Raw genomic sequence first — 13902 nt, 5'->3', positions numbered from 1 at the left:
TCTCACCTGGCAGGGTCCCACACCAAGAAAACAAAAAGCAGCAACTGCATGTTGTAGATGTTCAATTTTGTCTTCATCACCGTCGCTCTTTACAAAGCCATGGAAGGAAAAACAAAATACACTTAAAATCGCCTTCAGTTCCACTATCGAAGTAACCCCATAAAATATCCTTTTAGTTGGGGATTAGGGTTAAAGCTACGGAGATTACTTCCTGGATTGTGTGTAGGATTTGATAATTAGGAGATTTTTTTTTCTCTCCCCCCTTCCTCCAAACACACACATCCCACCCTTTTTCTTTCTTTTCTTTCTTTTTTCTTTTTTCTTTTTAAACCGCAAGATGACCAAGTAATCAGACTTCTGTCTGCCAGGAACGTCCCCCAGCCTCATCGTCAGCAAACACTGTTTTACGCACACATGTAATAATAACACCCTGGACTTTAAACTGACATGAGCTGGAAAGGGAATGGGTTGGAGGGGAGAGTAGGAAAGGAGAGGAGGGATGGGTACTTCACGCCACAGCCCCCTCAACCAAGACCACCTCCGCAGCCACAGCGGGAAAAGCTAGGGGCAGGCAGCCCACTTCTGCAATTATTCTTATCATTACAGTGAACTGCGGTCCTCACGTCTCCGTTTCTTCACTCCCCTTAACGAAATAAAATAATCTCCCTCCCTGCCCACCCACGGTTGCCCAAGACCGTGTCTTGGAGGCAGCCAGGTTCGGATCAAGTGCTGCGAAACGATGCGTTTGACAGCTGCTCTGGAGCCGACGATCACAATAAGAGAAGGAGCGCGAGGCTCGGGCAGCAAACAGCAGCCAGGCAGGCAGGCAGCGGTAACCACAGCGTGCAAAGTTGAAGACTCTAAAAGAGCCAGGCTAACGTGCTGCCTGCCGGGCAGGCGTCCTGGATTTTATTGTAGTCGCAAATAGGCTTTTGGGGATAAGTATCAAAATTATGTTTTAACTGCGCTGGGGAGGAGAACTGTGGGGGAATTGAGCCTCCCCGGTTTCCAGGGAGCCTCTGAAAGTGGGGTGGGGGAGATGAGGATTGCACGCGAGGCATAGACAAACGAGAAAGAGTCCCTGTCGGGACCAACGTGTGCGACCCTACCTGAAACGGCGAGCAGAATTCGCTGTGCTCTTCCTTTTGCCCTGATCTTGACGAGATAGGAAACTTGAGAGAGAGAGAGAGAGAGAGAGAGAGAGAGAGAGAGAGAGAGAGAGAGAGAGAGAGAGAGAGAAAGAGAAAGAGAGAGACTGCAGCAGCCGAGCGAGCGTGGAGTGATGGGCTGGTGGAAGCCAGAGCGGAGCGCGAGGAGCGGCGGCGGCGCGAGGTGTAGAAGGAGACGAAGGCGTTCGTAGTGGTGGTGATGGGCGGAGGAGGAGGAAGAGGAGGAGGGGGAAAACGGTGGCAGGAGCTGGGGCGGGGGGGAAATTGTGGGGACGCGGGCGGAGGCGCGGTGCGCGCCGGCGGTGGCGGGCACGAGCCCCGTGCCTGGAGGAGGAGGAGTCAGACCGGGTAGGAGGGCTAAGGAGGTTCCCGGGAACTCGGGGACCCCCGCACACACTCTCCCCCGCCCCGATCCCTGGTAACTGACCGTCGCCCGCCTGGCACTAGCAGCGGCGCAGACCCGGGCGGAGTCGGGCTCCTGGGTGCGCTCTGAGCGCCGCTCCCCTCGCCCACGCCGTGCCGGAGGAGCGGAGCCCACGCGCAGCCCCGGGCTGCTCCCCGAAGCTGCTTGCTGGGGCTCCCGAGAGGCCCCAAGGTTCCTGGGGAAGCTGCGGGTGGGTGTTAATGTGAAGTCGGGAATGCAAAGTGGCTGCGACGCCCTAGATCCCTGGGGCCGCGCCCAGCCACCCGTCCCCCAACATCACCCTGCTGTGGAGCGACGTGGCTGCTAAGAGGTAAAGAGGTACCGCTCCCGCTGGAGGGCTAGGGACTAATCACGCCTTCACTTAGTCATCAGCGCATCCACGCAGGACCAAGTTTAAAGCATATTGCGTGGAATTAGACAGCAGGAAGTTTCTTTGATTTCCTGAACGCTTCTGATACACCATTCATTCCTTCACACTCCTGCAATCAAGACCGATTTCCCCTCTGAGGTCTGGAGACTTCCCTTGAGCCAGTCAGTAAAGTCCATTTACAGATTACACACACATCTTGGGAAACCTCCCGCTCACTTCCAGCAATCCTTTTTCCAACCTCTTTTCACAGGCGCCCTCCCTAGCAGGTGATCAAACTCAATCAACAGCTCCAGAAAGTTTACATTACCCCGGAGCAAATAGGGACCTGCTGTGCTTCTACCATTTCTGCAACTCCTTTTCCAGGGGGAGGAAAGGAAACAAGGTTTGAGGTTTTCCCCCTTTAGGGCTTTTTGCTGGCAAAGGGACTTGGAATTCCAGTCCCATCTTACACTTTCAACATTGTGTGTTTGATCTGTCTCGTTTCTGTTCTATTTTATCTGAGGCGATAAAATCCAAACGTGCAACTTGAACAAAAAAAAAGAGATATTTTTCTTTTTGTACTGCACATAAGAGAGAATGTTATGCACATTCTACTGAGGCAAAGCAGAGCCAGTGTTTATCTCTTGCAGAAGTTGTTATAAACGTTAGACACTTTAAAGGAAAAAGAGAGAGATAAGTATGCTGATATATTTCTGTCATTTTACATTCAGAGTCAATATGTGCCAAACACTTCAATTTTGTTAGTTATGCACCAAAAATTCAGATGTTTTTCCTAGATGGTGCAGTTTTTCTAACAGGCACTGCTAATCTACAGTAAATTTTAGCTTTGCTTTGAAGATTATGGGAAGAGTGTAAAACCTTTACATCGTAAATATTTCCAGCTGTCCTTTTTAACCTATTAATCGCCATTTTCTGGATGAGCATTTAATATGCTACAACCTAAACAAACATTTGCTGTCTTATTCAGCTTGCTCTGTGAAGAATGGAATACCACCCAGCTCTCTCCTCCATCATTAATATTCTTTTCCTGACTTGCCCATTGCAGAGTCTAATTGAAATTCACCAAGATAAAAAGCATGCCACTTAAAACCTTGCAACCAGAGAACCTAAGTGTCTTGGCATGAACAGTTCACTTGGCATGAACAGTTCACTTCCTACTGTATTTTCCCATTTTCCATTTCTATGAGTTAATCTTCAGTAAGATCTCTATCGCCTCTCTATTTATATTACTACTAAATTGTTGATATTTTGATAATGGAAGCTGAGCAGTGCATGGTTTCTTTCCATAATTACTATGCTCCAACAACATTTTTCTTTAATGAATGTCAAAATTTTTGTAAATATATTTACATGTTATTTTCATATTTACATGGTCTTCTCCTAGATTCTGATATCAAATTATAAATATTAGTTTTAATTTTTTCCATTCAACATTTATATCAATGGGAATGATTTGTTTTGAGGAATTAGCTTTTTTGATTAGCACCCTTATTAAATATGTTATTTCAATGACATATGACCCTCTTATATGACACTTCACAAAGTTCAAACTGCTTTGGATGATTTTCACCATTTTAGTTTTTTCTTTAAGTGTATGTTAGTACATCCCACAGATTTAGAAATGCATTTACAGGAGAAAGACCCACCGTAAAAACTCAATTTAAAATGTTTTATTGTAAAAGCTTGCTTTTAGTTCTCCCAAAATGTCTTACAATTTTAAATGTTGGATAGCTGTGACTTAAACTTCAAAGCACATTAAAAGAAATCGAACTAGAAAAGTTGATTGTGGGCAACAGATTTCTATTATATAGGCATATCTATACTATTATTTTGCTGTATTACTAGCCCAGACAAAATTATCTGGAAATTTGAGGATTGTCCAGCTTCCTCAAACATCTGACAAACTCAGCCAGATTTTCTCCTCTGCTCTTTGTGAGAGAGTGCAGGTTAACTGTCTGAGATCTGAGCCAGCCTGTGTGGGTCGTGACTAAGCTCTTCCTACCCACTCCTTTTGGAGCATGTCCTAAGGCAACCAATCCTGAGTAAGAATTGACAACTAATTGGTTGCCAGTAAATCCATTTCCACCCAGGCTTAGGTAGCACAAGCCTAGTTTGGAGCCTGTTCGAATTACTGACCAACAAATTAGGCTGGGGGGTGGGGTGGTCACTTGTTATATATTCCCCAGCCCCAACACTAAAATCCCTAAGAAAATTTCCACATAAAGTCCAAGAAAAAAAAAAGCTGAAGAATTGGGAGATCCTGGTTTTGTCTGATTTCTTATTAGATGATATCACACAATATTGTACAATTTTAAGATTTGTTATAAAAACTCTTCATGTTCTTGAACAGATATTTTGTACAGCTTTCATTTTTAGGACCCAACCTAGCATTACTGCTATACAGATCTACTACTTTATATGCCCTAGGGGACTGCATTAATCTTAAGTTTTCTATAGAATGACACATGTATGTAAATATATATGACATATGTATATATATAATACATCTATATTTATTGTACACATATGCATACATACATATATACAGACACGCTGATATAGCTATAGATAAATATATATCTGAACTTATAAAATAGACAAGTATTTTAATAAGAATACCATTTAAATATCACAATTCTACAAAATATATTTAATCTTACTACTATATGAATTGGATCATGGTGATTTTCACATGCTTTGAAGAGCAATATCATAATTACTTCAATAAGAATAGCCTCTCACTATATTAACCTTTTTAAACTCTCAGTACCTATTTTATATATTTGTATATATCTTAACTACATACATTCCTATGTGATTCATTCATTTGGATGAGAATGCAAATTTATGAAAAATTAGGAACTGAAACACTGATTACTCTGTTTTCAAACAATTAAATATTATCTCCTACTTTTCCCATTGAACGATTTACTGATTTCAAAATGGACCTGAAGTATAAGTCAGTTCTCATACATTCACCACTTTACCAGAAGACAAAACAAAAAAACAAAACTGGTGCAAATTTTTAGTTGACAATTTTCAAGTCAAAACCAGGACGTGGTCAAGCTCTACTTTCCCATATATTGCATTTAGGTGGAGACTTAGGCCCTAAGATTCTGAAAGAAGAAACAGCTGTAAAGTGAAAATAACTGGTTTCACAAACAAATAATTCCAAAACTATTCTTTTCTATTAATGGATCTAGGTCACATTTCATTAGAGCTAAATATATCATGTATACTAGCTTGAACAAACCATGCACATTACCTTCTTCAAATATAATTAGTAACTGTTTGTAAAGTAATTTTACAAATTCTCATCCAACTTGCAAATAGAATATATCAAGCATTCAGGATATTCTGGTGGTTTCTGAGATTTTAAAAATATTTACATCATGACACACACAAGAATTATTTGTAAGAAAACTATTTTGCCTTCCTTTTGTAAAATTATAGGTTAAATTTATTTTTAGGTTAACGAATTGCTTCTTAAAACAAAGATAAAACTCTGGCAATTCAAACCAAAAATTCCCTCCTTGAAAACTATGCATGTTAATGAATTATAAGCAGCTACATGATCAGCAGCTTTGCCTGTGAGATATGTCCTTTAAATAACATTCATAGTAATGACAATAATAAAAGGAAACCTGTAATGTCTTCATTCGTATAGCAGCTTAGATCCCATTCTAAAAGCTTTGTATTAACAAATTTAATCTTCAAAAGTAAGAAGTTATTATTATTTCTATTTCACTGATAAGAAAGTTTAGACACAGAAACATTAAGCTGACTCAAGTTCTCATAGTGGTGATGGAAAGAGTAGAGCCCCAACAATATGGTTTCAGAGTTTCCATAACTACTATGCTATTTGTAATAACACCTCATCATGTGCAATTATTCAACAACAATAATAACAACAAGGAAATCAGAAAACAGAGGGAGTCCAGCACCTAATTTGAACCCATTTGTAAACACCTCAGGTGGGATAAGATTTGTCCAACTGAAGGATTATTCCAATTCATTATTTATAGCATCAAAACTCTTGCATCTTGAGAGGAAAAGAGAGAACATGTAGTGAAAAAATAAATGAAAAATATAATCAGGCTATGGGCATTTTATGGTCAGAGCAACATGAAAGAGAAAATAGAAACCAATTATTTCTAAGAAAATGTGAATGATGCTATGGCAAATTAATTATGGATATCAAATGATTTTAAATATAGATCTCTTTGGTAGAGACTTTTTGTATCTGAGAGAGTGGCTTTCTCATAGATGTCCAATAAATAATTGCTGATCTTTGTAAAGTTAAGCACTTTGGAATACAAATTGGAAGTCTTAGTTACAGAGTTAATAATGGCCTGACCTTGGACAGTCTTAGCTATGACATATGCCATTAACTCTTAAAGCTCTGTCTCTAACTGTACATCACTGACCATCAGTGCTTAGATACCTTTTTTCCTCAAAGATTATCTCTTCTGGTGTTCTCTATCTTATCACCTTTCCTCAACCAAAATCCTGAAAACTGGGAGATGTTCATTCTAGACTCTTTCAACACCCTGCCAGTACCATACACACACAGACACACACACACACACACACACACATTTACTATTGCTAAGAAAGTAATATCTACCTCCTATCTACCCATTATCTGAACAATTCTATTCATTACCAATTCCATAGCCTTACGTCTATCCTTACTTGGACTACTGCAATACTAATAAATGGTAGCCTACTAATTAGTTTCTCTGACTCTGGTTTCTATTCACTTCAAAATATCTTCCATTGGAGCAACAAAAATATTTCTAAAACTGATTTTGATAGTGTCATTCAGTCATCCAAAATGTTTCCTTGAGAATAGTATAAGGTCCAACTACTCTTCTGTATATCACATCTGACTTCAGTTTATAGCTTACGTATATCTCCAGCCTCAACTCTGCTCCCTCTGCACACTCCTTGTTACACATATGCAGGCATGCATGCAAGCACACACACACACACACACACACACACACACACACACATCTATAACCAGCATTCATTTTTCAAGCATCATCTTTTCCTTCAAATACAACTTTTTGCATTTCTCTCAAAACTCAGTGGATTCATGTTGCTCTGCTTTTATTTTTCGCTGATTCTCCTACCGGAATGCCACTTTCACCCTGTCTACCTGATTAACACTCCAAGTTTCAGCTCTATAACTGCTTCTTTTTCCAGATAAAATTACTGTGCCTTAGTTTGTACTCCTAATGAACTTAGCACAGTCATTTAACATTAAACCTGGAATATTCAGCTGAACTTATTTATTAACTCTTTTATCACACTGACTTAGTCATTTTGGGCTGCTGTAACCAAATACCATACAGTGGTAACTTTTAAATAAGATAAATTTATTTTGTACAGTTCCGAAGATCAAGAATTCCAAGATCCAGGCACTGCCAGATTCGGTGTCTGGTAAAGGCATGCTTTCTTGTTCATAGACGGTGCTTCCTGGCTGTGTCTTCACATGGTAGAAATGGGAAGGTAGCTCTCTGAGGCCTTTTTTATAAGGACAACAACCTCATTACCCATTAGGGCTCTGCTCTCATGACCTAAGCATCTCCTAAAAGTCCTCACCTCTTAATACCATGAGGATTAGGATTTCAACACATGAATTTTGGGAGAACAAAAACATTCAGATCATAGCACACATCCTATTAGATTGTGAGCAATTTAAAGGCAAAAGGACACTCAGCTACCTTTTTTTTTTCATTATTATACTTTAAGTTCTGGAGTACCTGTGCAGATCGTGCAGGTTTGTTACATAGGTATACATGTACATGTTGGTGGTTTGCTGCATCCACTGCCCCATCATCTACATTAGGTGTTTCTCCTAATGCTATCCCTCCCCAATCCCCCAAGCCCTGCTATTCCTTCTCTAGCCCCCCAGCCCCCAGGATCCGGTGTATGATGTTCCCCTCCTTGTGTCCGTGTGTTCTCATTGTTCACCTTCTACATGCCCTGGCAGAATCAAACATACAACATCTTTCAGGAAATTCTTGAGGACATGAGCATCTGTACCTTCATATGTGATAGAGTTTGGATATTTGTTCCTTTTAAATCTCATGTTAAAATTTAATTCTCAGTATTGGAAGTGGGGCCTAGTGAGAGGTATTTGGGTTATGGGGGCAGGTCCCTCATGAAGTGCTTTGTGCCCAACCGCAGTAATGAATGAGTTCTTCCTCTATCAGTACCCTTAAGATCTGATTGTTAAAAGAGCCCAGCACTGCCTCTTCTCTTTCTTTCTTCATCTTGCCATGTGATGCCTTCTGTCAAAAATGTGACTTCTTCTATGAGTGGAAGTAGCCTGAAGCCCTCACCAGAGGCAGATGCTGGTGCCCTGCCTTTTGTACAGCCCCTGCAGAACCATAGACCAAATAAACTTCTTTTCTTATAAATTACCCAGATTCATGTATTTCTTTGTAGCATTGCAAAATGAACTAAAACAGTATGTATATGGAAATCACAATCCTTCCTTCAGAGGAATGAGATGTAACAGAGAGTTGTGGTTAAGAGCTCAGACTCTGGTTCTAGATCCTGATTCTACTACTTACTCACTATACAACCTTTGACAAATTCCTTAATCTTGTCTTAGTTTTCTTACCTGAATAATAAAGGTATTTGTAGAACTCACTACTTTTGGTCATCACAAGTATTTTTTGAGTTTATATATGTACACAGAAGAACACATGGATCATAGACCACGCTACAACAGTGTTTGCTGGTGTTACAGAAGTATTTGAAAGCTGTTAGATCACTGCCTCCACATTCAGTTGATGAGATTTAGTTGCATGCAGAGCCCTTGAATTTGTTGAATCGTTTGGCTCTTACCTTTTCTCATGAGAGTGAACATATTCCCATCCACTCTTTCCCACTCCCATTCAAGCTCCCACCTTCACGGAATGGCCTGTCAGAACCCAGCACATATACCTACATTCTCTTTTGTTGCATTAGATATTTTTTCTCATGAACACATTTTTCCCTCATTCCCTCGCTTTTTCTCTGCTCTGTTTTTAATCCTGTCCTTCTTTGAGTATCCTATGCCTCCTTTTTATTCCAGCTCCGCCTGTTTCCATCTTTCGTTAGTTCTCTAATGTCCCTCCCCTTTTCCTCCCTCTTTCTCATTAGTATTCATACATGGCATACATCTGCATTTGTGTATGCACTTGTCTTTTGGCATATGGAAAAACGTGTGTTTATAAGAGTGCATACAGATAAGAAGACAGTGTCTATTTAAGCAGATGGGAATGTGAGTGCTTATGCTGCACATGTATGGGCATCCCTGTCTGTGTTTCTGGGTGAAGGTCTCTGTATAAGCACTACTATTAAATCCACTCAAATGTATGCTATTGATCAATTATGTTAATTGAATTGAAAAGTCAAGTGACTTTCTTTTTTGAAATAACTACTGATTTGCCTGAAATAAAAAAAAAAATGCCACATGTTTAAATGAAGCCCAAATCTGTAACATCTAAAGAGCTAAATTCATTTGTCAATGTGGAGGCTTCCAGCAGCCCCTCCTATCCATGCCCTAGGGTGAAATATGGCTAAAAGTTGCTCTTCCTTTTTCTGTGACTTCTGGGTATCCAGTATGTACTCAGCTGGAAAACAGAAATATGAAAATTGTCTGTATTATGAATTAAGAGTTAACAAATAATCCTTAAAATAGGATAACAATTAAAATAACAAACTGTCCCAAAATATTTTGGTGGGGAGGGAGACATTTTTAAAGTGGCTAATGATACACATTAGTGCTCTCTAGCAAATAATGCTAGTTTCCAGCATAGATGTATGAACAGATTAAATTTCCTCAGTTTCCTTGAAATTAGAGTTGCTATTGAAAATATCTCTGACCAATGATAGGGGAGCTAAACAGTCTTAGGCCATTTCAAGATGGAAACTGAATTAATGAGTGTCCAATTCACCAGGTTTTCTCCTTCCCTATTATCTATTTATGGCCAGTGATGCTCCTAATAGTGGTGGCTGCTCAGTGTGTCCTTGAATGAGGATTACAAAGATCAGAACCCTTAAATAGCTGGTACTGAACATATAGCATGGACAAGAAATACATATTTGTTGCTTTAAGCCTCTAAAATTTGGTTGGAGTAGTATCTAACTACAGAATAACTTGACCTATCCTTACTGCTGAAATATGAAGAGAAAAGCAAGGTTATTTTTTTGTCTCATTTTAATACCAAACATTGATTGATGAAGCGGCATATAAAATCTTTTCTGGCAAAGAAGATTCTGTAAAAGATCCAAAAAATCACAGCCCATAAATATCTGCTTGCCTAAGCCTAAACCAATTGATTTCCTTGGTCTTTGGCTGTATTATGCTTTTTTCCCATTTCTTAACTCTTATTCCCTTTCTTTCTCCACCTAAACACCCAGAGAGGTTGAGAAAACATCTGAGATGGTTCATGACAAACATTTCTTCTAAATTTCTGTTTCATTCTTCCTTACAGTGGCACAGACATTGGGTAGGTGGATGATATTCATTGAGTTCTAACAGGAACTCTGATTATCAAATCATCTGACAGGGATAAGAAATGGGATAGGAAATTATTTTAAAAGAAGGGATAAGGAAAAGAGGACTGATGTGACAGCAACTGCTAGATGTTAAAGTGAAAGAGAGATGATTAAAAAAAAAAACAGGTTCTGAGTAGAAATGCATGTTAGGAATGTATCTCTGTGTTTCACTTCATAAAGAAAGACAGAAGAAATTGGCTCTGACCTAAAAATACAATGAGAACTTTGAGGCCATTTTCAGAGATTTTTGACAAGGTAGAAAAGGCCAGTTAGTTACAGATTTTAATATGAATTATTTTGTTGTCACTGCACAAATTTACTGGAGCAAAAATTTATGGGTTTAAACTGCTTTTAGCTAGTCAATCAAAATCAATCCATTAAGATAATTTAACATCAAATTGTGAGAAGAAAAATGTACTTGTCTTTAATAAGCCCTTGAGGGAGCAGAAACTATGATTTATTTCTCTTTATATTCCTCACAGTGATTCCCATACAATAAGTGCTCAATAAACATTAATAGAGAGTACAATAGACAAGCGAATAAATATGAGTAAATTAATAAGTGAATGAAAGACTGTCAAAAAGTTCTTAACGGTTGTTTATAGTAGCTCACCTATTCTCACCTTCTCCATTTGGACCCTCTCTAGCCTGGTCACAGTGCAGTAGACTGTGTGATCTTGCCTCAATCAGTTGATCATGTCAATGCATAACTTAAAATTCTTCAGACACTTTCTATTTCTCCTAAAGTCAAGACTAGATTCCTTATATGGCTGGGTCTTGTATGCCTTGGCTCCTGTCTGGTCTTGAACCATTGTTTTCCTGGCTCCAAGAACACCAGCTTCTTTCAGTACCTGAAATATGCCAGGCTCTCTGATGGCATTTATTTTCCTGTCATAGAGCATCATAGCACAGGTTTCCTCTGACAGAAGCCTCCTACCTCCTTTACCTGATTTGCACCTATTCATTCCTCTTAGAAAAAATAGGAAGCACTTCCTCAAGCCTTTGTGACACAGTAACCCCACCTCCAGTTTCTTTTATGTTCCCTTGTTAAATGTGCTTTTTTTAGATATCTTTTTCTCAGTTTTTTAATCATTATGGGTGATTATTTTATCAGCATCAGTTAACCAAAGGTGCAATATATTCTATGAGTTCAGGTGTCCTGCTTATTTTTACTTAACATTGCATATCCTTGAATTAGGGCATTATGGCCTGATTCATTGTAAGGATGCAATAAATCATTATTGAATAAAATGAAAAACAAATAAATGTGTAACAAACTCAGAATGTGATGTATAATGTCACTTTCAAAGCTAATATCTCCTATCCCTAAATTTAAATTTATAGTCTAATTATTTGGATTATTGCCATGGTCATAAAGAGCCTATGGAGAGCAAGGAGCTAGAGACAATGTCGCTGCCTCTCTACACTTATGAGAAATGAGAAGAGGACACATTTTGTGTTGGTAAAGAAGTGGGAGAGAAATTCAATCAAGGTAGGCCAGCAGAAGGAAATGATATATTTGGTTCCCAGTAAGGTAGATCTGCTCATCCAGTGTAGTTGGGAATGATAGAGGCCAAGGGACTATTAGATTCAAAGGATAAGACTGCACATAAGTTTTTGCAGGTGTTTGGAAACTGACATCCATCAAATCTTGCCTTCCTCTGCCTAAAATAGAATGATCTATTATTATTTAGCTAGAATGAAGGACTGCAGTCTGATGGATAAAGAAAAACACTGACATTAGAAAATCATAGCCTGAAATGTTTTAAGGGACTTTGCCATCGAAACCAGTCCTACCATCTATTTCTACCTAGGGCTACGTCTGAGCCATGAAGCTGACTAACTTCAAGAAACCATTGAACTTACAAGTCATCTAGGAGCTCAGTGAGGAACCCTCTCAAACACCCTGCCAACACCACAAGCTGGTTTGTTTATAATATTTTCTGGGTGCAATTAACTGTAGACATTTCAGTATAAGTAGTGGACATATGGGTATAGACAATTTAAATTTAACCTTACAGTGGGGTTAATTAACCTAAGAAACTTTTCAATGTAAATCAACCTGTATTCAGCTTATTAATTACTGTAAGACCTATGATAAATAACCTTTTGGTGGTAATAGTAATGGAATTTGGTGTTAAGAAGACTTTGAGAGCTCCAAAACTCCTTTCATGAATAAGGACTACAAAGAGCAAGCTCAGCAATGCCCAGAGTACAGGAAGCCAACTCTAGAGCGTCTGGCCTGGAAACATCTCACCACTGGATACTATTGCAAGGCCAGCAGATCTTGCCATTAGAACCTCTTGTGTCCCACTCAAAGTGAATATTTCATGGAAGATTCTGGTCTACAGAACTAAGGGAAAAGAATGAAACTTTTCCCAAGCTAAGAAGTTCCATGACTATGCCTGCTTGTTAATAAATGTATTCTGCTTGGAAGGTTTTCTCTTGAGATCTACTTTCATTGTGAGTTAACATCTAGTGGAGGGATTGTAGGTTAGAGACTACCTCTAATCAGTGGTGGTTATTCATGATTACCAGAAGAACTTGACATTCACTGAAGGATCAAGTTGGTTTTTCATAGCTGGGTGATGTAGAACTGTTCACAGGATCTGTAGAGTTTGAAAATGAGAGAACAAGGAGTGAGCACCTGGTGTTTAAAAAAGTGTTGCCATGGCTTTAGAGTTGTTATAGGGCTAAAGGTAGCAATAGTGACACAAGCTGGCTGAAGGAAGTACAGAAGGGAAAGGTGCACTCACACCTGAGCCTAGGTTTTTCAACTTTGACAAGTCCTCCCTTGGAAAATAAAACTTATGCCACAGGTAGAAAGGGCATGGGGAAGAAAATGAGTTTTATTTCTATAACACTTGTAGGTAATATGGGAAGAAACTCTTGAGCCTGGTTGTTGGTAGGCTCGGAGCTTGGCTCTGACCCAAGTCAGAACCAAAGATATTTTAAGTTTTAGCATCTTTCCCCAAAGAAAGCTCACCATGGTGAAACCGCCCCCATAGAGTTTACAAGAATTACAAGAATTGCTGGATTCTGGGCAGAAAAAAAACAGTTATAATTAAGCATTAATCAGGCTGCACTTTGATTGTTAAGTCAGGCGGGGCTGACTTCATGTGGCTGTGCTAAACCCAAGGTCTAATCCTCATGAGCTTTATGGAGGAGTGAGTTTCCACCAAGACTTCATGTGATCTGTTCTACTGAGGCTTTACCTAGTTGCCAGGATGCTGGCTTTCCAGGCCTTCAATAACACCCAGTATCCAGGCTGAGTATGATGAAAGGGCACATCTGTAGGAAACAGCAATCTGCTAGAAGCAAACTTATCAACAGCAGATAGACTCAGGCCTAAGACTTGTACATATGTGACAGTGTCT

The 13902-nt window shown here is 39.4% G+C and overlaps 1 protein-coding gene across 17 annotated transcripts in view; it reads right to left on the bottom strand.

Annotated features, from left to right (window-relative positions):
• GABRA2 (gamma-aminobutyric acid type A receptor subunit alpha2) overlaps positions 1-1364 on the bottom strand; it is a 142928-nt gene extending 141564 nt beyond the window's left edge. For 4 of the 17 annotated variants that reach the window (XM_054253391.2, XM_008993407.5, XM_078367976.1 and 1 more), the window contains exons 1-2: positions 1110-1364; positions 7-87 (exon numbers count right to left, since the gene is read on the bottom strand). In XM_054253391.2, coding sequence (XP_054109366.1) covers positions 7-77 — 71 coding nt within the window. In that variant the 5' untranslated portion in view covers positions 78-87; positions 1110-1364. Of the gene's footprint in view, positions 1-6; positions 88-287; positions 406-538; positions 778-1109 lie in introns of those variants that run through there. The other 13 variants (XM_035293780.3, XM_078367980.1, XM_078367977.1 and 10 more) reach the window with 6 other exon arrangements.
• Between the last annotated feature and the right edge of the window lie 12538 nt (positions 1365-13902).

Source organism: Callithrix jacchus, chromosome 3 (assembly GCF_049354715.1).
Source record: "Callithrix jacchus isolate 240 chromosome 3, calJac240_pri, whole genome shotgun sequence".
NCBI lineage: Eukaryota > Metazoa > Chordata > Mammalia > Primates > Cebidae > Callithrix > Callithrix jacchus.
The sequence above is the reverse complement of the archived record's forward strand: the minus strand, read 5'-3'. Positions and strand labels throughout refer to the sequence as shown.